The following is a 19853-nucleotide window of genomic DNA, read 5'->3' as shown; positions in this document are numbered from 1 at the left end:
CCATGTGCTCTTAACCGCGACAGTATCGTGCCTCTTCGTATTTTTCCCTGAAAATGAGAGAAGGTAAAATTTTTAGAAATGAAGGTACCCTCTGCAGGTATAGGCACAGAACTCAGGAACAATTAATAATCCGATGATTGCCTCTCACCAAAGTAAAGAAGTCAGCATATAATGAGTACTTGCTCCGAGCACAAACTGGAGAACCTTGTACATTTAATACTATTGAGTACACACACACACCCCCTTTATGAGGGCAGTATTGTTTCTTCCTGCAATAGATGAGGAAACAGAAGCTCAGAAAGACTAAGTTGTCCAACATTGTCCAATCAGCAAGTGGCAGATTCAAGATGCAAACATGGGCTTCTCTGTGACCAAAAACCGTTATTTTCCCGCACCGTGATGTCTCCTCTCCCCAGTCATTTATTCATGTAATTACTTAATATGCATTTATTGAGCACCTGCTATCTACTAATTCCTTATTAGGCAGGGTAGGAAAAGCGTAAGATTGGAAGTTACAGGATCTAGGTTCAAATCTCAGCTCCATCACTTACCAGCAAGCCATTAAATTTCTTTGAGTTGCAGTCTTACCATCCATAAAATAAGGGGGGACAATAATATGTATTTCACAGGAATGTTATAAAAAGCAAGTAGAATAATGGATGTAAAAGCATTTGGTAAATGGTAAAGCACACATAAATGTTATTTTTATGATGATTAAAGTCAATGAAGGGTATGTAGCCTCCCAAAGTCAAACAGCTGGGGAGGGGCAGTGACTAAGGGCAGTGGTGTTTCTAAAGCCATTTGCAGTCGCCCCAGAGAACGCTTTACTGAGGACATGAAGAAGCTGTTTGGGATTACAGGAGACAGAATCGAAGGCATATCAGAGATTGATCAGCCCATGTGGACCTTTGAGGAATAAGAAAGATTTCATGGGCAGAAAGAGGTACGGCTCAGATGAAACTACACCTGCAAATGTATTCCACATAGTGAGATTAGCATGAGCAAAGGTGTCTTTGGAGGGGCCAGAGATGAGATTTGAAGGGAGCTGGGAACAGATTTTAAAGTAACTTAAATGCCATGATAAAAAATGTTAACCTGCTTTTGTAGGCAAGAATAGTTATTCAAGGAAGTAACATAATCACATTTTCCACCAGTCCAGACTATCTCCCCTCCACTTCTTTTCCTCCCTCATTCCTTTCCTTGCCCTCTTCCCTTATTTTTTTTCCTTTCAAGTACACACAAAATCCCAACAGCAATGGAGACATAATATAGCGCAGTTGGACTTAGGGTCAAGGGCACAGCAGGACGCGGTGTGACAATTCCCATGAAAACAGCTTTGGCTCTGAATGCCCTGCCTCTGGAGTGAGCATGGGGTGCAGGACATGAGCGGAGTTCAGTGCTGTGCAGTTAGAATCGGGAACGTTAAACCTGGAAGGGGCCTTAGGTATCAGGAAGTCCAGTGTTCACAACATGACAACACATGGAATTGCCTGGACAGCTTTTTTAAAATACAAATTCCTGGGTCCCACCCCAGATCTAGATCTACTGACTCAGAGGACCCAAACGGAGGCCTACACATCTGTATTTTAAAGCCTGTATTTTCAAAGTAGACCAGTAACTGAGGATGACTTGTTGTCAATCTCTTCATCTAATAAAATTACTAAGTCACAGAAAAGTCAAGATGTTTGCCAGAGTCAAAAATAGTTATTAGCAGAGTTGAATGCAAATTCAGGGCTCCCAATTCCCAGCCTTGTACTCTAGCTCAGGGTAAATTCTTACATTTCAATTATAAAAATATACTTCCCTTTTTTCTCAACTACTTCTTAGGAGATGAAATAGGAACCCCTTTGTCTTGCAAAACTGGTCTTTGATATATTTAAATTAGTTTATAAAGGAGAGGTTGTTTACTTTTCCTCCCCTCAAGTATTGTTAAACATTTACCAAACAGGGCATTACAAGATGGTTAAAATGATTAACAAGGGTACCAAACTAGAGGATCCTTCCTATAATCCCTTTCCAGTTTTTGTCATAGTATTACTTAGAGACAAGTAAATACATCCATTTATTTCAGCAAAACGTCATGTTCTACGCAAAGGTTTTGAACATGGGCTCAAGGCAGCTAGATAATATCTCTGAGTTCTGATAGGAGATAATATAACAAAAATGTGTCTTTGATTCAAGCTTTATTAAATTAAAACTAATCCAATTGTTCAATCTTCTATTTGCATCTTTAGTTCAAAGATCAGGAAATATTGGGTTGAGTCATAATCTGGCCATTTACATCAATGAGGGCCTCTGAGCAAACCATTGTCCCCCTCCCCCAGCTTCAGTTTCCTCTGACACTGAGGCTCAGAATCCTTCTCCCCCCCCTCCTCCCCCACTGCCCATTAACTCAGGTTCACTGTGTGCATTCCACTGAGCAATAGCTCTGAATGGGCTTTGTGAGAGGAAGGGAGGGAAAGGCTTTGGGGAGGATTAGTTTTTGTTTCCAGAGGACAGATCACCATAGTCCAACTCATCATTAGAGTCCCAGATGTGGCTCATGGACATAGCCAATTGCTAAAGAACCCAAGGCGCCCTGGGAGATTATTTCCATGTGGCCTGGGGGGAGGGGGGAGGGCGCAAGTACGTGAGTGGGATTAGTGGCAAACGTGGAATTCAAGCTCATAATTACATTGCAAGTTTAAAGGACAGCTGTGCACAAAGAAGCCAAGAGCAAAATAAGCATAGACGTGGTTTGAATTTTTTTTTTCCATTTGTCACATTTAATTTCTAGTTCTAAATTTTACAGGAATAGAAAGAAAAGGGTAAAATCACGTTTTAAGATTTTTTCAAGTTCTAAAGATAGGGGGGAAAGCAAAAAAGGATCCCACACGGATTGAATGCTTATATAAACTCTGATTTGGATTTCATGAAGTATAGCTATCTCTAGACCTTTTCAAAATTTGGTCAGAATTAAATTTTAAAGGTCAACAAAGTATGTAGTCATGTTAGGGTTTTCTCCTTCCAAACTAAGTTTTAAAAACTGACATCTATTCCTTTGTTAGTCTTTGTAGTAAAATATGATAAAAGAATAGAGTTTGTTTCATAAGGTGCATGTTCTGTAAAAGTAAGTACTTTTCAAGTTAAATTATCTACTCATTGTATATAGGCAGGTTGGAGATTAAGGTTCTATTTACATACCATGGTGGTACAATGCAGTACTAAATATTTTACAGGCCAGAAGTCAAAACAATTACTGTGTCTATTAGGAAATATTGTATCTAAGGATTCTGGTATGACCATCTATAGCCAGTGAGCGAAGAAGTCTTTGCTGGGTTGAAAGGCGGTCCCATTATGGATGGCCTTGTTTACACTGTACTTTGGACTCCTCATTAAAAAAGCATAAGTCATTTTTAAAAAGGAGTATAAGTGGGAAATAATCCAAAAATGAGAGCCAAGATTTTACAGAATAACTTCTACAAAAAAAGAAAAAGACAAATACACATAGTTGAATTATCATAATTTATCTAGAAAATAGGTAAGTGGGCACAAATGGATGATTATATCCAAATACTTGAGATATATCATTGCATAAAATGAAAGGAATTTTAATGGCTGAAGTTTGAAAACACAGTTAAAGTCTAAGCAAAGGAGGTCAGCAAGGACATCGCTTCCCAACTTAAAATGATTAGAGAAAAGGTCAAATGTATTTAGAAAACTATCACGCATTTCTTTTAGCTTTGGATTTGGCAAGTCAATAGGATTTATAAACAGTCTCACCATGAATTTGGTTGGCCGGGGGGAGAGGGCGGCGGGTAGAAATCCTATTTTAACTTAGAAGCAGAAGCTGGATGCAATTACTATAGCCCTGTGTCTTCTCAGTGAACTGTATCCCTCCCAGTGGTATCTGGCAACAGCACTGGTTGAGGAATATTTGTGTGGAATGGGTATACTTGTTTCTGCGACCTGCTCCATCATTTCAACCTATAATCATTTGAGTTTTATTTCTAAGGTGACAACATAATGTTTCTCAGACCAGTCCTACAGTGAAGCTCAGTGAAGGGAAGCACAAACCGCATGCTCCTCCACTATTTCGGAAGCTATAGCCAAAGATAATGCCCCAGGTAGCTCCCTTTCCTTCCTCTAGGGAAGCACACCTGGCACTAGAGGGCATTAGTCTAGGAGTTCAGAACAGGAAGGGCCTTTAGCATCTGATTCAACCTTCAGCATCCTCAGTCAAAAGAACCAACTCAGCCCTGTTTCCATTGCAAATAAGCTAAATAAAAAATAAGTGAGGAGTGGTGAGTGGTTCTAGTAAGCTATGAAATGTTTCTAGATTTTTCCACAGACTGCGGTCCCTGCTCCTAGAAATGTACACATTCATGTGGTCCAGAATCCCATTCTAACTACGGCAAGCCTCGTTCGACCTGTTACTTCTGAGACCTCATTGTCTCAAGTGGAGCATGGGTCCACCTCCTGAGGGAAGGTGACGTCTCGTCCTGCGTCTCCTCTATGATCCAGAGACAAATTCGTGCCTTAGCTTCGTGGTTGAGCTGATCCTCCGGAAAGTAGATGAGTTGGCCCAAATGGATAAATATATCCAAATATTCGAGATACATCATTGCATGAAAACAAAAGGAATTTTAATGGCTAAAGTTTGAGCAAAGGAGGTCAGCAGTGACATTGCTTTGCAACTTGAGTTGATTAAAGAAGAGGTCAAGCTTGAGCTGATCTTCCAGAAAAGTGTCCCCAGCCTTGCCGACTGCCATTAGGCGGAACAGAACTGGACTGGCTTTCACCCTTCACAGAACAACCACAACTGTGTGCAGTGGTTATCAGTGTATTCCCTAACGCTTATTAAGCACTTGGATGGTAAGAAATGTTTTAATGAAAATATATGTAACCAAGGAAAATGGTATGGGGTGGTGGAAGCTAAACAAGTGTGAAAATGGTAAAATTAAAGAAACAGTGGGTTTCATTTGGGCCTCTGTGGGGCACTTTTTTTTTTCAGTCCAGAGGTAGACTGAATGTGAAATGTTTGACAGTTGAATATACTTTCAGTCCTGCCAATTTAGTTTAGTGTAATGTAGTGCATTAAGTATTACTAGTATTGTACGGATAAATAAACCTCCAAAATTAAGTGTCTTTAAAAAAAATACGTCCATTTTTCACCAAGTAATTGTGTAGGGTAGTATTGAGGATGACAGGGAAGTGCTTCTCCTTACTCTCATTAAGGGACCTGGTCGTCCCATCTTGTGGCATCAGCCGACCAAAGGAGAGAGCACTGGGAGGAGTATGGAAGGAGTTATGAGCCAATCCTGAAAGTGAGCTGCCATATTTCCGCTCACATCCAGTTACATGGTCAAGTCTAATTGCAAGGGAAGCATAGAAAAGGGGACTTCTTATATGCCCAGGAGCAAGTGGAGAATCTAATCTGGCAGACAGCAAGCAGAACTTGCCATGTTTATGGTCCTGATTAGTGACTTCTATGCTTTTCCAAGATCATTTGTCTTTAGTCAGGATTGTATACAAAACCATTTCAAGGAAATGTGAAAAATAGCTTTACTCTTCAAAATCATCGTTGACGTAGACCTCACAGCCTCTTTGGCATCTCTCCCCTATGTCCTAAAACCTCTGAAGGATAATTTGCAAGCACGTATATTTCACCCAATATAAGAAATCACAAGGAGAGCTTATCTTAATGTGCCCATAACAGAACAAGATGTATACTGTTTAGTGTGAGGGTTCATATCCTTGTTTTTATTCTCCATGATATATTTTTAAAGATTCCAGAAGAAAATGATTGTTTATGGAAGTCATAGGATAATATTCCTTTTTAAAAAAATATATTTTTTATTGATTTCAGAGAGGAAGGAAGAAGGAGAGAGAGATAGAAACATCAATGATGAGAGAGAATCTTTGATCTGCTGCCTCCTGCACTCGCCACACTGGGGATCAAGCCCACAACCCAGGCATATACCCTGACCCGGAATCAAACCATGACCACCTGGTTCATAGGTTGATATTCAACCACTGAGCCATGCAGTATGGACTAGGATAAAATTGTTATAACTAGAGGTCCAGGGCACAAAATTCATGCATGGGTAGAGTCCCTAGGCCTGGCCAGTGGTCAGGGCTGATCAGGGCCTTCAGGCTGCCGGCCGGAACCTTCCTTCATTCCGCGCTGCCCTCTGGTGGTCAGTGTACAGCATAGCAAGTTATCAAACTCCCAAGGGGACATTTTGCATATTAGCCTTTTATATATATAGATTTTTGTAAGCTTGGTAGGTCTAAAGAAATGACATCTAAGTCAGGCCACACAGCTCTCTGAAGCCCTTCTCTGTTCCCTTTTATCCCCACTGAAGTAGAAAACCCTTCTGCTTGGATCCTTGAGGTTAGAAACTGAGTAATATCACTTTTCCAAAATAGATTTAATAGTAGAGAGTCTGAATTGTTTCCTGACCTGTTTGAGGGAGAGTCCAGACCCAGAGATAAACATGTGTATGAGTTTTCATATTCATGGGTAGAAAGAATAAGATTTGTTATATTTTTCAAGGCTATTATAGTAGAACTATTACAGTTTTTGTTTTTAGTTATCTTGCCTAGATTTATTTAATCTATTTTACATATTATTTTAAATGATAAGTATTTTCACAAGGGAATTCATGATTTAATAATTCTTATTCATTCAATTAAGTCATTTGGAAATTAATTCTTAAGTCTAAATACATGAATAGCTAGGGTGACACTGAGAACCACATTTTAAAAATTCACCCCCCTCAAAAAGAAAATCATAATCTTTGTGGAGACAGGTGTGGTTTGAAGCACACCCCTCTTCAGACCTTCAAGGTGACTCTAATATCCAACCTGCTGGAATCACTTCCCACTCCTCCAGAACAAGTTAATAATCACTGATCTGGAAGAATAAAAATGTACAAATATAAAGAAAAATTCTGACAAATATGAGTAGGTTTTGGAAATTAGGGAGAGAGAGAGAGAGAGAGAGAGATGGAATGAAATAAGAAAATTAACTTCTATTAATACTAATTTACCTTTTAGGAAAAAATATGGTACTCCTTTCCACTTTCAGCCATTTCATTGTTTTTCCTGGCTAGCATTGTCAGAAATGCAGGTTTACTGTGAAATTAATAAAGATCAAACTCAGGCCCCTAACTGGCAGAGGCTATTTCCAAGCTTGGGAAGGGAGGAGTAGTAGCCACTTCACATAGTTATAAGTTTTGTAAAATTTGCAAAAGTAAGAAATGTTTTTGCATTTTGAAAAGTGGACTCTCCAAATTGCATGCCCTTCATGTGCCATAAAATCTGGAACCCACCCTTCATTCCATGGCTGATTAGTGGTCAGACAGGAGTATATTCAGAATAACCCCTATTAAAATGCCTTTTAACACGCCAGCCTTCTTAGTGCCTTTCCAGATGATTCATTCAAACAAACTAATGAACCTCATTGGTGATAAGATTCTTTGTTTAAAAAGGTGATTCCTAGCCAAAATAAAAAAAAATAGTAATAATAACATTCATTTGAAGTAGAGCCATACAGACTTCCATAGTAAATAATAACCAGGATGTAGTAAGTAGTGCTGAATCCAGTGATATTAATGCATTCATAATACAAATATTTATTGAGCCGCTACCATGTGCCAGACACTATTCTAGGTGCTGGGATACATTAATGAACAAAGTATATCAAAATCTCTGCATTTATAGAGCTTACAATTCAATGAGAAGGGTAAGATCAGGGGTCCTCAAACTTTTTAAACAGGGGGCCAGTTCACTGTCCCTCAGACCATTGGAGGGCCGGACTATAGTTTAAAACAAAGCTATGAACAAATTCCTATGCACACTGCACATATCTTATTTTGAAGTAAAAAAAACAAAACGGGAACAAATACAATATTTGTATTTGCATGTGGCCTGCGGGCCGTAGTTTGAGGACCCCTGGGTAAGATAAACAGAATTTTAAAAGTTTAGCAGAAGCTGTTAAATGCTGGGAAGAAAAATAAAAAGGAAAGGAGACTAGAAAAGGCAATTATTTTATCTTACTTTTTTGTTCATCCTCACCCAAGGAAATTATTTTTTTTCATTGCTTTCCAGAGAGTGGAAGGGAGGAAGGGATAGGAGAGAGAAAAACACTGATGTGAGACAGACACATTGACTTGTTGCCTTTTGCACACACCTTGTCTGGTGGCAGAGAGCAAACTCACAACCCAGATACAGACCCTTGACTGGGAATCAAACCCTCAACCCTTTGATGTCCAGGCAGAGGCTCCAAACATTGAGCCATACCAGCCAGGGCACAATTATATCTTTTAATGGCAACTTTATTTTTTCCAGTTTTATGGACATATAATTGACATAAAACACTTTGTAAGTTTTATGCACACAACCTAGTGATTTTATACATGTATATATTGCAAAATGATCGTCACAATAAGGTTAGTTAACTGATCCACTACCTCATATAGTGACAACTCTTTTTTTGTGGTGAGAATTTTTGAAATTTCTTTTCTTAGCAATTTGAAATTTGTTATAATACAGTACAGTATTATTAACTACTAGAGGCCCGATGCATGAAATTCATGTAAGGGGCTCGGCCCTCACAGCCGCGGCAGCTGCCCTTGGCCCTCGCAGCTGCAACAGCCGCCCCGGCTTCGTCCCGAAGGTCGTCCAGAAGGACGTCCCGAAGGTCGTTCGGCTGTCCGGTCTAATTAGCATATTATACTTTTATTATTATAGATAGTCATCACGCTATACATTATATCCATGAACTTACTCATCTTATAACTGGACGTTATAACCACCTTCACCTATTTCCCCCACACCCACCTCCAAACCTTGTCAACTACCAACCTGTTCTCTGTATCTACAAGTTTGTTTTTTTCCACATATAAGTGAGATCATGTAGTATTTGTCTTAGTTTTTTCTGACTTATGCCACTTAGCATAATGCCCTCAAGTTTCATCTATATTGTTGTAAATGGCAGGATTTCCTTTCTTTTATAGCTGAATAATATTACATTGTGTGTGTGAATCACTTTTTCTTTATCTGTCCATTAGTTCATGAACACTTAGTTTGTTTCCATGTCTTGCTTATTTGTAGATAATATTGCAATGAACATGTGGGGAGGGTACAGATAGAGATTTTATTTCCTTTGAAGGTATACCCAGAACTGAGATTGCTGAATTATATAGTAGTCCTATTTCTAATTTCTTGAGGAAGCTCCACACTGTTTTCCATAGTGGCTGCGTCAGTTTGCATTCCCACCAACAGTGCACAACAGTTTCTCTCACTAGGAGGCTAGAAAGTGCCAGGAGATTAAGGTGACAATTTTAAATAGGGTAGCCTGGGACTGTCTCACCATGAAGGTGACATTGAACTGATATCTGGGTAAAGAATATTCCAGGCAGAGTGGACTGTAAGTGGAAAGGCCCTGGGGAGGATGCATACTCACGTGTTCAAAGGACAGACAGGGAGGTAAGAGCCTAAGGCACAGTGAGCAAGAGGGTATAGGTACAGGATGAGACTGGAGAGGTCTCAGAGGCTCACATTACTCAGGATGGGCCTGATCCACTGTGAGGACATTGTATTGTTAGAGAAAGAGAAATTTCCCCCTCTACTCTTCTTCAATTCCTATAGCAGGACAAATAATAAAATTGACCTAACACCAGGTCAACAGGAGAAAACCCAATCAATATGTGTGCATGTGAGATTATAAATGATGCTCCAAGAAAGGATGAATTGGCAGCTTTATATATATATGTATATATATATATATATATATATAAACATATATATATATATATATATATAAACATATATATATATACACACATATATATAAACATATATATATTTCATTTTTTACAGAGAGGAAGGGAGAGCGTTAGAGAGTTAGAAACATCGATGAGAGAGAAACATCGATCAGCTGCCTCCTGCACACCCCCTACTGGGGATGTGCCTGCAACCAAGGTACATGCCCTTGACCGGAATCAAACCCGGGACCCTTTGGTCCGCAGGCCGACGCTCTATCCACTGAGCCAAACCAGTCAGGGCGAACCGGCAGCTTTTTATACTTTTTAGGCAAACAATATATCTGCTAAGATGACAAAGGACAAAGACACTTAGATTTGGGTGTTCCTTAGTGAGAAATCTAAACAAAGTTTGGGTTCCGATAGTAAATTTAGTAAAGAAATAACCCGCTTTTGTTTATGTCAGCTTTTCTGCCCTGGATTGCTTAAGTTTGGCAATAAGGGCGTCTCTCTTAGTCCCCCTCAAGCTAGGAGGGCACCTTCCATGGGGAAGATTTACTTCCTGTATTTGAGGAGACAAGGGAGGGTGAAGGTGCCCTTCTTGCATCAGCTGGTAGTCCAGCAACTTTATTTCAAAGTAACCAATATGCTCTGGTGGGATATTTGGGGATGGCCTGCTCTGGCCCCAACTGTTTTTTCTCTGAGTAAAATGGGAAACCATTCGGAGGCGGTAAGCAGGAACTCACATGCGCACTGCTCTTCCCATGCACACTCTTCCTGTGAGATCTGCAAATGAAAACAGGATGCAGGGGAAAGGAATGCATGCTTGCTTGCTTTATTCTAATCACAGAGAAGCCTGAATGAAATTTTCAGATAAATGAAGGGCTACCAACAACTACAAAAACAGAGACTTTCCACTGTGAGCACATGTTCAAGTTAAATGTATATTTACCACTAGAGCTGTGGATCATTTCTAGAGAATCGCTGCAAATATGGACCTTAGTCTGCTGGCTGCAGGCTTTGCCTCTGCCTCCCAGCTGCACTGCAGGCAAACATTAGGACCCATTTGAGATCCTTTTTAAGCAGAGTTTCTGTTAAGGAAAGTTTCATTTAAGAAAATCATTTAAAAATAACCTATAAACCTCAAATAAAACAATTCTAGGTTTGGGCTTTCAAAGTTTTAGATCTCATAAGCATTTTTTGAGGAAAAAAAATGGCTGTATCCCATCTCATTTGGCAAAAACCCACTAAGCAAGTCCAGCTTGTCCCTTCTGGTTTCTAGTCCAAATATCAAACTCGTGCTATGATTTTCATCTTGAATCTCTTTATTGCCTTATGTTACTTGGGAGCATCACTGATGAGTCAGAAACAAATGTTTCCAGAAATCATCTAATATTTCTACTGATAAATAAGCATGCACCTTGCACCTTTGTTCCAGGCTTTTGTTTATAAAATCCATCTGTGAAAATAAAGGGTAAAATGTTCCTGTGCTTAAATGTTAGTCCTCTGTGCAAATATTCATATATTCTGCAAGCTACCATGCATACTTCGCTCACCTGTATGATGCACTGACGTGGCTAAATATCATGTCCTCTCAGGGCATCCCATTTCAATTCGAGATGCAGATTTTTATTGATTAAGGAAGATTGCCATCTGTGCCTACCACCGTAAAATACGATTTCCTACAGTCTCAGCTCTGTGGTTAATCTGATCAAAGTAAATATTAAAGTAAAGAATTTTGAGAAGCAGTTTTTGTTAATTCCAGAGAAGCTATTTGATCCTCAGGGAAATCTTGAATGAGAAATATCACTGGCACTAGTTAGGAACAGGTTTCATAGTTCTGTGGCATTGATAACAATAAATAAACTATTATAAAGAGAAATCATATGTTTTAGTAATTTATCCAACTTTGGTTACACTTAAGCTTAAGGATGAACCATCCCCCCTCCCCCTGAGTGGCAAGCATCCACATGGATGCTGTTATATAACCAACTGCAGGGGTTTCATTATACAGGGGAGATTCGGGCACAGGAAAATAAATAGCAGTGTAACTGTGACCTGAAGTCCCCAGGGTACACCCAGTTGCTGGAGGCCTAAGGTCTGAGAGGCTGTTTCTGCCCATTATATTCAGTGGAGTCCCACCCAGGCTGCTGGTACCTCCATGTCTTCCACGGTTCCCGGCAGGAAATTGTTCTTTCTCCTCAGCGAGGAACATCTAGAGAAAAATCAACAGTCTCCACCCTCTGCCCACTGTTATCTCACTGGAACTGTGGAGCGGGGTGGAGATGTAAAGGCAGCTAAAGTTTCTTGAACAATCTGACTCCAGCATCTGTCACCTCATGGATGGTCAGGGTGATTCGGGGGACCTGACTGGCCAGTGATCAGTTCCTTTTCTCTCTCATCTCTCCCTTTGGGTTGTTCGCAAAGCGATGCACTCAGGTAGAGAGGATGACCTAGAGGGCAAGTCCCCTCAGGGATAGAGAGCAATCACAATAAAAATAACAATAGCTGCTAGATACTGGGAATATACTAGCTGCCACGCAGGAGGCTAACATTTTTTTCTCTTCTAATCCATATAGTGGCCTAGAGTTAGATATCAGGAAATGGAGGCTTAGAAAAGTACAGGAAACATGCCCATAGCCCGCAACTAGAAAGTGGCAGAACCAAGGGGTGACATTTAACCTACATTGTCTAACCCCCATCCTAACGGGAACATTTTTGGTCCTTCCCCACCTCCCAACAGGGGTTGCATTAAAACCTCATCCCAGAATTAGCCTTGGTCTTATAAGCTGATCAGAATGTTACTTTCAAAGAGTTAGCATTTGAAGCTGCATCCAGGTGAGGGAGCTAAGAGATGGTTAATGGTTTTGTGCAATAGAGACGTAAACACAGGGCCATTCTCCCAGGCTCTACAGTCACACAGGTTGAGCTGGAAACCCACTTACAAACTATATAACCTTGAACACGTCATTTAACATAGAGCCACTTCTCTATGCCTCAACTTCCTTGTGGGTCAAATGGAAAGCGTAGTGCCTACTTCAAAGGGTTATTGTGAAGATTCAATGATAATGTATATGAAGCGTAGAGCACAATGCCTGGCACATCGAAAGTGCTCCAAGAGTTTTATTACCATTCTCGCCATTCTAGCCATTATTATCACCATCATTATACTCGGATATTACTACTCACTGAATGAAGAAGGATTGCCTTGCTTTGCCCCAGACCTAACCATTCCCAAGGGGAGCTCCTTAGTGCTAATATTTGAAGGAGTTGGCCAATAAGCCTTTCGGTGGGGAGAGGATAGGGCTTTGGTTTATTTATTTATTTTTATACTTATTGATTTCTTTTTCATTTCAAAATCACTGTGCTTATTTTAGTCAATAAAAAATTTGTAAGAATAGCAAATAGCCCTCCCCATCTCACGCCCCTGAGGTCAATGTTAAAAGTTGGTATGTGCCTCTCCACGTATTTCTGTATAATAAGATTCTTTTTCTGACACTCCTCACCAAACTTTCTATAAACGTCCTTAGCCCTACCTATTAGGTTGAACCATATGAAATTGCCATCTTTATAGGTCCCTGCTATTCTTTAATAATATGAACCCTCAAATTGAGCCAGACTAAACGTCCTGTTTTATACACATGCCTTACTTATTCCTTCTTGGGTTTGCTTCTGCTGCTTCACTTGTACTACACACCCTCCGCCCCATCCTCCCAGTTTTTTCAGGCTGCTGTAACAAATTGCCATTGACGGGGTGGTTCATAAACAGCAGAAATTTATTTCTCACAGTTCTGGAGGCAGGGACGCCTAAGATCAAGGCACCAGAAGATTCAGTGTTTGGTAAGGGCCCACTTCTTACATGTTGGAAGGGCCAAGGGAGTTCTCTGGGCCTCTTTTATAAGGCACTAATTCCATTCATGAGGGCTCCACCCTCCTGACCTCATCACTTCCCAAAGGCCCCATCTCCAAATAAGACCACATTGGGAATTAAATTTCAGCATATAAATTTTGAGAGACACAAATATTCCGTCTATGGTTCCCACCCTAACTCTACGCTGTCTGGACATTTTTTATCTGCCCTTCAAGGAAACATATCCTTCAGCTTCTTACACTTCCTTTATATTCATTGTCTAAATCAAATTCTCTGATTGCCTATATAACACAATTTTATAAGTTATTATTTATACTAGAGGCCTGATGCATGAAATTCGTGCAAGAGTAGGCCTTCCTCCCCCAACTGCTGGTACCAGCTTCCCTCCGGCCACTGGCAGGCACCCAGGACTGGGGCTTCTCTCACAGCCCTGGCATCGTCTGGAACAGTGGTTCTCAACCTGTGGGTCGCAACCCCTTTGGAGGTCGAATGACCCTTTCACAGGGGTCGCCTAAGACCATCCTGCATATCAGATATTTACATTACAATTCATAACAGTAGCAACATTACAGTTATGAAGTAGCAACGAAAATAATTTTATGGTTGGGTCACAACATGAGGAACTGTATTTAAAGGGCCAGAAAGTTGAGAACCACTGGTCTGGAAGGTCATCCGGAAGGATGTCCAGAAGGACGTCTGGTCTAATTAGCATATTAACATTTTATTATTATAGATAATACTTAATACAGATGTGACATGTTTTGTTCTTTTTCTTCTCTATGGCTTTATGTTATATTGCCTTATGGAGAAGTACTATGTTCAAATCTGTATTTATTCAAATTCTAATCTAAGGTTGTAGGAGAAACTATAAAAGTTTGCTCACTGAATCTTTCATAATGCAAAGTCTGTTTTTCTGCAAAATCATCCACCAATACTGGCACTTGCTAATGCTTCTGTCTAGGGATTCTATAATATTACTGAATTACTCTTTCTTGGTAATGAACTTTTATTATTGGAACATTTAATGTAATGGAAATCAACCTTGCAAATAACCTCAGAGCCTGGATGCACCTCCCTCCAAAAACTGTATTCTGAATAAAGTTGTTACCAACATTTAGAGTCATTCCCCAGACCATTAGTGATACTGCTGTTACCTTACCCCAACACAATAGGCTTTCCATTTTTGTTTATGGAAATTCAATTAAGGCTTCTCAAGGTTTTGTTGTTGTTGTTTTTTAAATAAAAGTCTAATAAAATATCAGTGACCCTCTTTAGATCTGTATTCTCAATCTGTTGGTAAAGCTAACACTAGTATTTTTAGATTGACATAATTTTATCAATATTTGGTCATTACTTCCTATAAATTGTGAGATTTTATTTTTTGCATATCATTTAAGATGTTTTCATGAGCCTTTTTTATATTTTATTTTTCAATTATAGTTTACATTCAGTATCATTTTGTATTGGTTTAAGATGTATAGCATAGTGGTTAGACAATCATATACTTTACAAAGTGGTCCCTCTGATATTTGCAGTTCCCACCTGGCACCATACATAGTTATTACAATATTATTGATTACATCCTCTACACTATAACTTTCATTCCTGTAACTATTTTGTAACTACCAATTTTTACTTCTTAATCCCTTCACCATTTTTACCCAGCCACCCAACCCCTCTTCCCTCTGGCAACATCAGGCTGTTCTCTGTATCTATGGGTCTGTTCCAATTTTGTTTGTTTGTTTATTTTGTTCTTCAGATTCCACGTATAAGTGAAATCATATGTTACTTTTCTTCCTCTGTCTGACTTATTTCACATAGTGTAACTCTAGGTCCCTCTGTCTGTCATGAGTCTGTAAGAACAACTTTAGGCCTTAAAGTTAATTTACAATAGATTTTCCTTATTTAAGAAAATGATCTCCATCTAGTGGACAACGTGTTGTATTACAGCCTGCAAAGAAAAGTAGCAAAGCCCCTAAAATATCCCATATTAAGCATTTTGTGATCTATTAATATTTTTTCTCTTAATAGGTAATGTCAATTGTTTTAAGACATTTATCAGTATTTTTCTAAATCTTATAGTAGAGAGTCTCTGTTAGTTAAGACTTGCTTAATGTCATTAGAAAAATATAATAATAAAAAACACAAATTGCTGATTTGGGGGTTATATTGATATTTACTCAATTGAACGAAGAAAATTAAACTAAAAATTGCACTCCTTTATTTCCTTGATTTTTGATAATGCATAGCAAGGAGGGAATACTCACTTTTTTTTAATGGAAGAACAGACAAGATTGTGTGTGTTCAGGATGGTATGGCTATAGACAATGCAATGTATAGATAAGGTATTATTTAATAGTTCACTTGAAGCCTATATAATTTTATTAACCAACTAGAGGCCCGGTGCACAAATTCGTGCACAGATGGGGTCCCTCAACCTGCAATCGGGGCCGATCAGGGCCGGCCAGGGGTAGGGACTATGGGAGGTTGGCTGGCTGGCTGGCTGCAGGAGGTTGGCTGTGGGAGCGCACTAACCACCGGGGGGGGGGGGGGGGGGGGGCAGCTCCTGTGTTGAGCATCTGCCCCCTGGTGGTCAGTGTGCATCATAGCTACCAGCCAGCCATCCGGTTGTCCAGTCGTAATGGTCACTTAGGCTTTTATATATATAAATGTCACCTCAATAAATATAATAAAATTTACAATAAATAAAGCACTAAGACTATCTTCATTTTCAAGAGAAATAAAAATAACTCTTTTTTATGTGGTCACGTGATTAAGTCATCCTCACACTGAAGAGCTTCCATGACTACCGTCTTAAAACAGAAATCTCCTCCTACCCTCCTCCTATTCAGAGGTCTTGCATGCCTTTCAGATGTGTACTCAATGCCTTCAAAAGCCCTCTTTAAATAAAATACTTTTCTTTTATAAGACTTTTCATATATCCCAGCCTGGATTAATCTTATCTTCTTCAGTTTTTGTATCTTGGTGTGCTCATATTAGGTGCTTAGTAAATGCTTATTTAATTAAGCATATCCATAAAGAGCTTTTCAGAGACCCCCAATCCATCTCTTTAATGATTAGAGGTCTCTCTCCCCTGTGGCCTTCCTCAGGATTGCCAAAATTCCCACATGCATGAAGTGGCACCTTTCTAGGTGAAACAGATGTTCCCAAGTTTGGGTGTCACAGTTACTAGCACACATTTGTGGTTTACATAATATACATTAGAACTGGAAGAACTTCTGAAACAATAGATGATTGAATCCAGTTAGTTCAGTAACTTTGGCCAATTAACAAACTTTCCTAGGATCTAGTATTCTTTTCTATAAAATGAGTCTATTAATCTCTCATTGTCCTTCAAGGACCAAAGCTATGCATTTATAAAGTGACACAATTCTAAGAAAATGTTAAATTGGGAGACTTGTCTGTGACTGGTAAAGCTACATTATGAGTTTTTCCTATTTTTTTAAAAATAGGTGGATTGATTTAGAGTCAATATTCTTATTTAATCATAGATTCATAGGTGATCCATGTAACATTCAACCCCTAGCTTTTTCTTCCACTTTGGCTTCTAATATTTGTGTTATAACACTCTTTATTAACAATTCCAATGGATAAAATAAAATAATGTTTTGAAATTAGCTGGTTAATAGTCTGGATAAAGGTTCTACTGAGAAAAAACGTTAGTAACAACTAAACTTGAATTCATTTATTTATTTATCCACTCAACAATCTTTAACCACATGCCTGAGCTATCACCCTCGTCTTGAAAGAACACATGCGAGGTGTCTTTATTTTAATACTGGTTGATGTTTGACTAGAAAGCTCTTTGTGGAACGTTTATCTAGATGTTAAAAACTGTGCATGTGTGGTTCTTTTTTCCCTCAACTCTAAAATCTGTATTGCCAAGCACAATGCCTTTTCATTCATTCAGGCATTTGTTCAAACCGCTTAGTAATGGTTTCTGAAGTGCTAAGAACACTCAGAGCCTCCATTTTCAGAGAGCTCACAGTCTAGGAATGGAGACCAAGTAGTAAGACCTTCTAGTCCTGGTTAATGCTACAGATAAGGAGTGGGAAAGTGTCTTGGGAGCACAGAGAAGGGCATCTCATGCCTTTCAAGCAAAGACTAACTCCTCAGGGATGGATACAATTAGGTCACTGAAGCTTTGGCAGTGGTTGCCTGACATGGTGGCTCAATATGAGCGGAGTTGCATATTGAGGCTGGGAAAATGGTCAACTATAATTGAAGATGGATTAATAGGACTCTTTCTCTCTAGCCAAGAAATTTGGGCTTTATCCTGAGAACAATAATGAGCTACTGAAAGGTTTTAAATTGATAAATGACATAGATTTATCATTTAAGAAGAATCACTCTTGGTCCAGGGTAGAAAATGGATGCAAGAGACTAATTTAAAGGCTATTATAATAATGTAGGTGAGAGTTGATGGAACCCTGGACTCAATGTATTGGCAGTGAATGGAGGGAAGTGGCTACAATAGAAATTGATGATTGGATAAGTATAGGCAGAAAGGGAGAAAAGCCAGCCCAGGTTTAGGGAAGCAATGATATTGGGTATATAAGAAGTACTTGTTGAATTGAACCCAAATATTTAGTCAATGACTATGTATTTGTCCTTTTAAGGACTTCTGTACTTAGGAGAATTATTCTTTTCAGAATGATTCCTTTTAACTAAAGTTGAGTTGAGGAATCTTTTTTTTTTTTTTTTTTTTTGCCAAGGGCCATTTGAATATTTGTAACATTCGAGGGCCTACAAAATTATCAACTTAAAAATTAGCCTGCTATATTTGGTCAAATATTTAATTAACTCACCACTAATATCTTGGCAGGGCCAGAGCAAATGATTTCACGGGCCTTATATAGCCCACCGGCCGGATGTTCCCCATCCTTGGTAGAGAGACCTATGTCTTGTATCGAGTTGGTTAACAAAAGTATCAAGTATCCCAAAGCTTAGGAAGACAAGAGTATAAGGTCAATGTGTTCCTTTACTTTTGTGTATTGTAGTATTATTGTTTTTTAACACCAGGAATCAGCTATAAATTTTCCTACTGTCAATTCCTAAACTGAAATCTCCCTTTACTAAAATGTCAACATGCAAGTATTCACTTCAATGCCATTTCTTCTCCTTCCTTTACAGTTTTGATGTGGACAATGGCACATCTGCGGGACGGAGTCCCTTGGATCCCATGACCAGCCCAGGATCTGGGCTAATTCTCCAAGCAAACTTTGTCCACAGTCAACGTCGCGAGTCGTTTCTGTATCGATCCGACAGCGATTATGACCTCTCTCCAAAGTCTATGTCCCGGAACTCCTCCATCGCCAGTGATATGTAAGTACAAGAGTGGGCAAAGAGAAGAGGGAGCGTCTATAGGAAACCAAGTTAATCTATCTCTAGAGTTGATGATGTCATAAAACCAATGATATTCGTTTGCCGTATCATTCTAGAATTTAGAAAGAATGATGAGGGAAATCATGCAATCTGAAGATAAATGGTAGATTTAACTTGAGGACACTGTCACTCTTGAAAAGAAACATTTATTTTCCCACAGATACATTGTCTGGGGAAAGTGAGAGTTAAATTTTTAATGGAAACATTTACACTTAAAAATCTCTATATATAAAAGTCTAAGTCAGGGGTGGGCAAACTTTTTGACTCGAGGGCCACAATGGGTTCTTAAACTGGACTCAGAAGAAGGAGCTGCGGCTGTGTTTCCCGACGTTGCCATGTTAACACTGCTGCTGGTGAAGGAGCGGAGGGGAGAACAAGAGAACCCTCCGCTCTTTCGGCTCCGCAGGCCAGATAGAACAGCCGAACGGGCCGGATCCATCCCGCAGGCTATAGTTTGCCCACGGCTGGTCTAAGTGAACATTCAACTGTTTGACCAGTAGCTATGATGCGCACTGACCACCAGGAGGCAGACACTCAATGTGCAGGCATGGAACCATGGAACAGACTGATGAATCTCAGAGGGACTAGGTGAGGGCAAGGGGAAGGAAGAGATTAACCAAAGATCTTATATGCAGACTAGAGGCCTGGTGCACAGGTTTGTGCACCGGTGGGGTCCCTCAGCCTGGCCTGCGGGGATCGGGCCAAAACTGGCATGGTGCACAGATTCGTGCACTGGTGGGGTCCCTCAGCTTGGCCTGTGGGGATTGGACTGAAACCAGCAGTCTGACATCCCCCGAGGGGACCCAGATTGTGAGAGGGCATAGGCC

The 19853-nt window shown here is 39.7% G+C and overlaps 1 protein-coding gene across 2 annotated transcripts in view; it reads left to right on the top strand.

The window, feature by feature from the left end:
* LOC308518423 (3',5'-cyclic-AMP phosphodiesterase 4D) overlaps positions 1-19853 on the top strand; it is a 505639-nt gene that overhangs the window by 289781 nt on the left and 196005 nt on the right. For both annotated transcript variants that reach the window (XM_081090153.1, XM_081090152.1), the window contains exon 2: positions 18775-18966. In XM_081090153.1, the coding sequence (XP_080946279.1) occupies positions 18775-18966 (192 nt within the window). The remainder of the gene's footprint in view (positions 1-18774; positions 18967-19853) is intronic.

Source organism: Myotis nattereri (genome assembly GCF_964212035.1).
Source record: "Myotis nattereri genome assembly, chromosome: 4".
NCBI lineage: Eukaryota > Metazoa > Chordata > Mammalia > Chiroptera > Vespertilionidae > Myotis > Myotis nattereri.
This window is presented reverse-complemented; position numbering and strand designations above follow the sequence as displayed.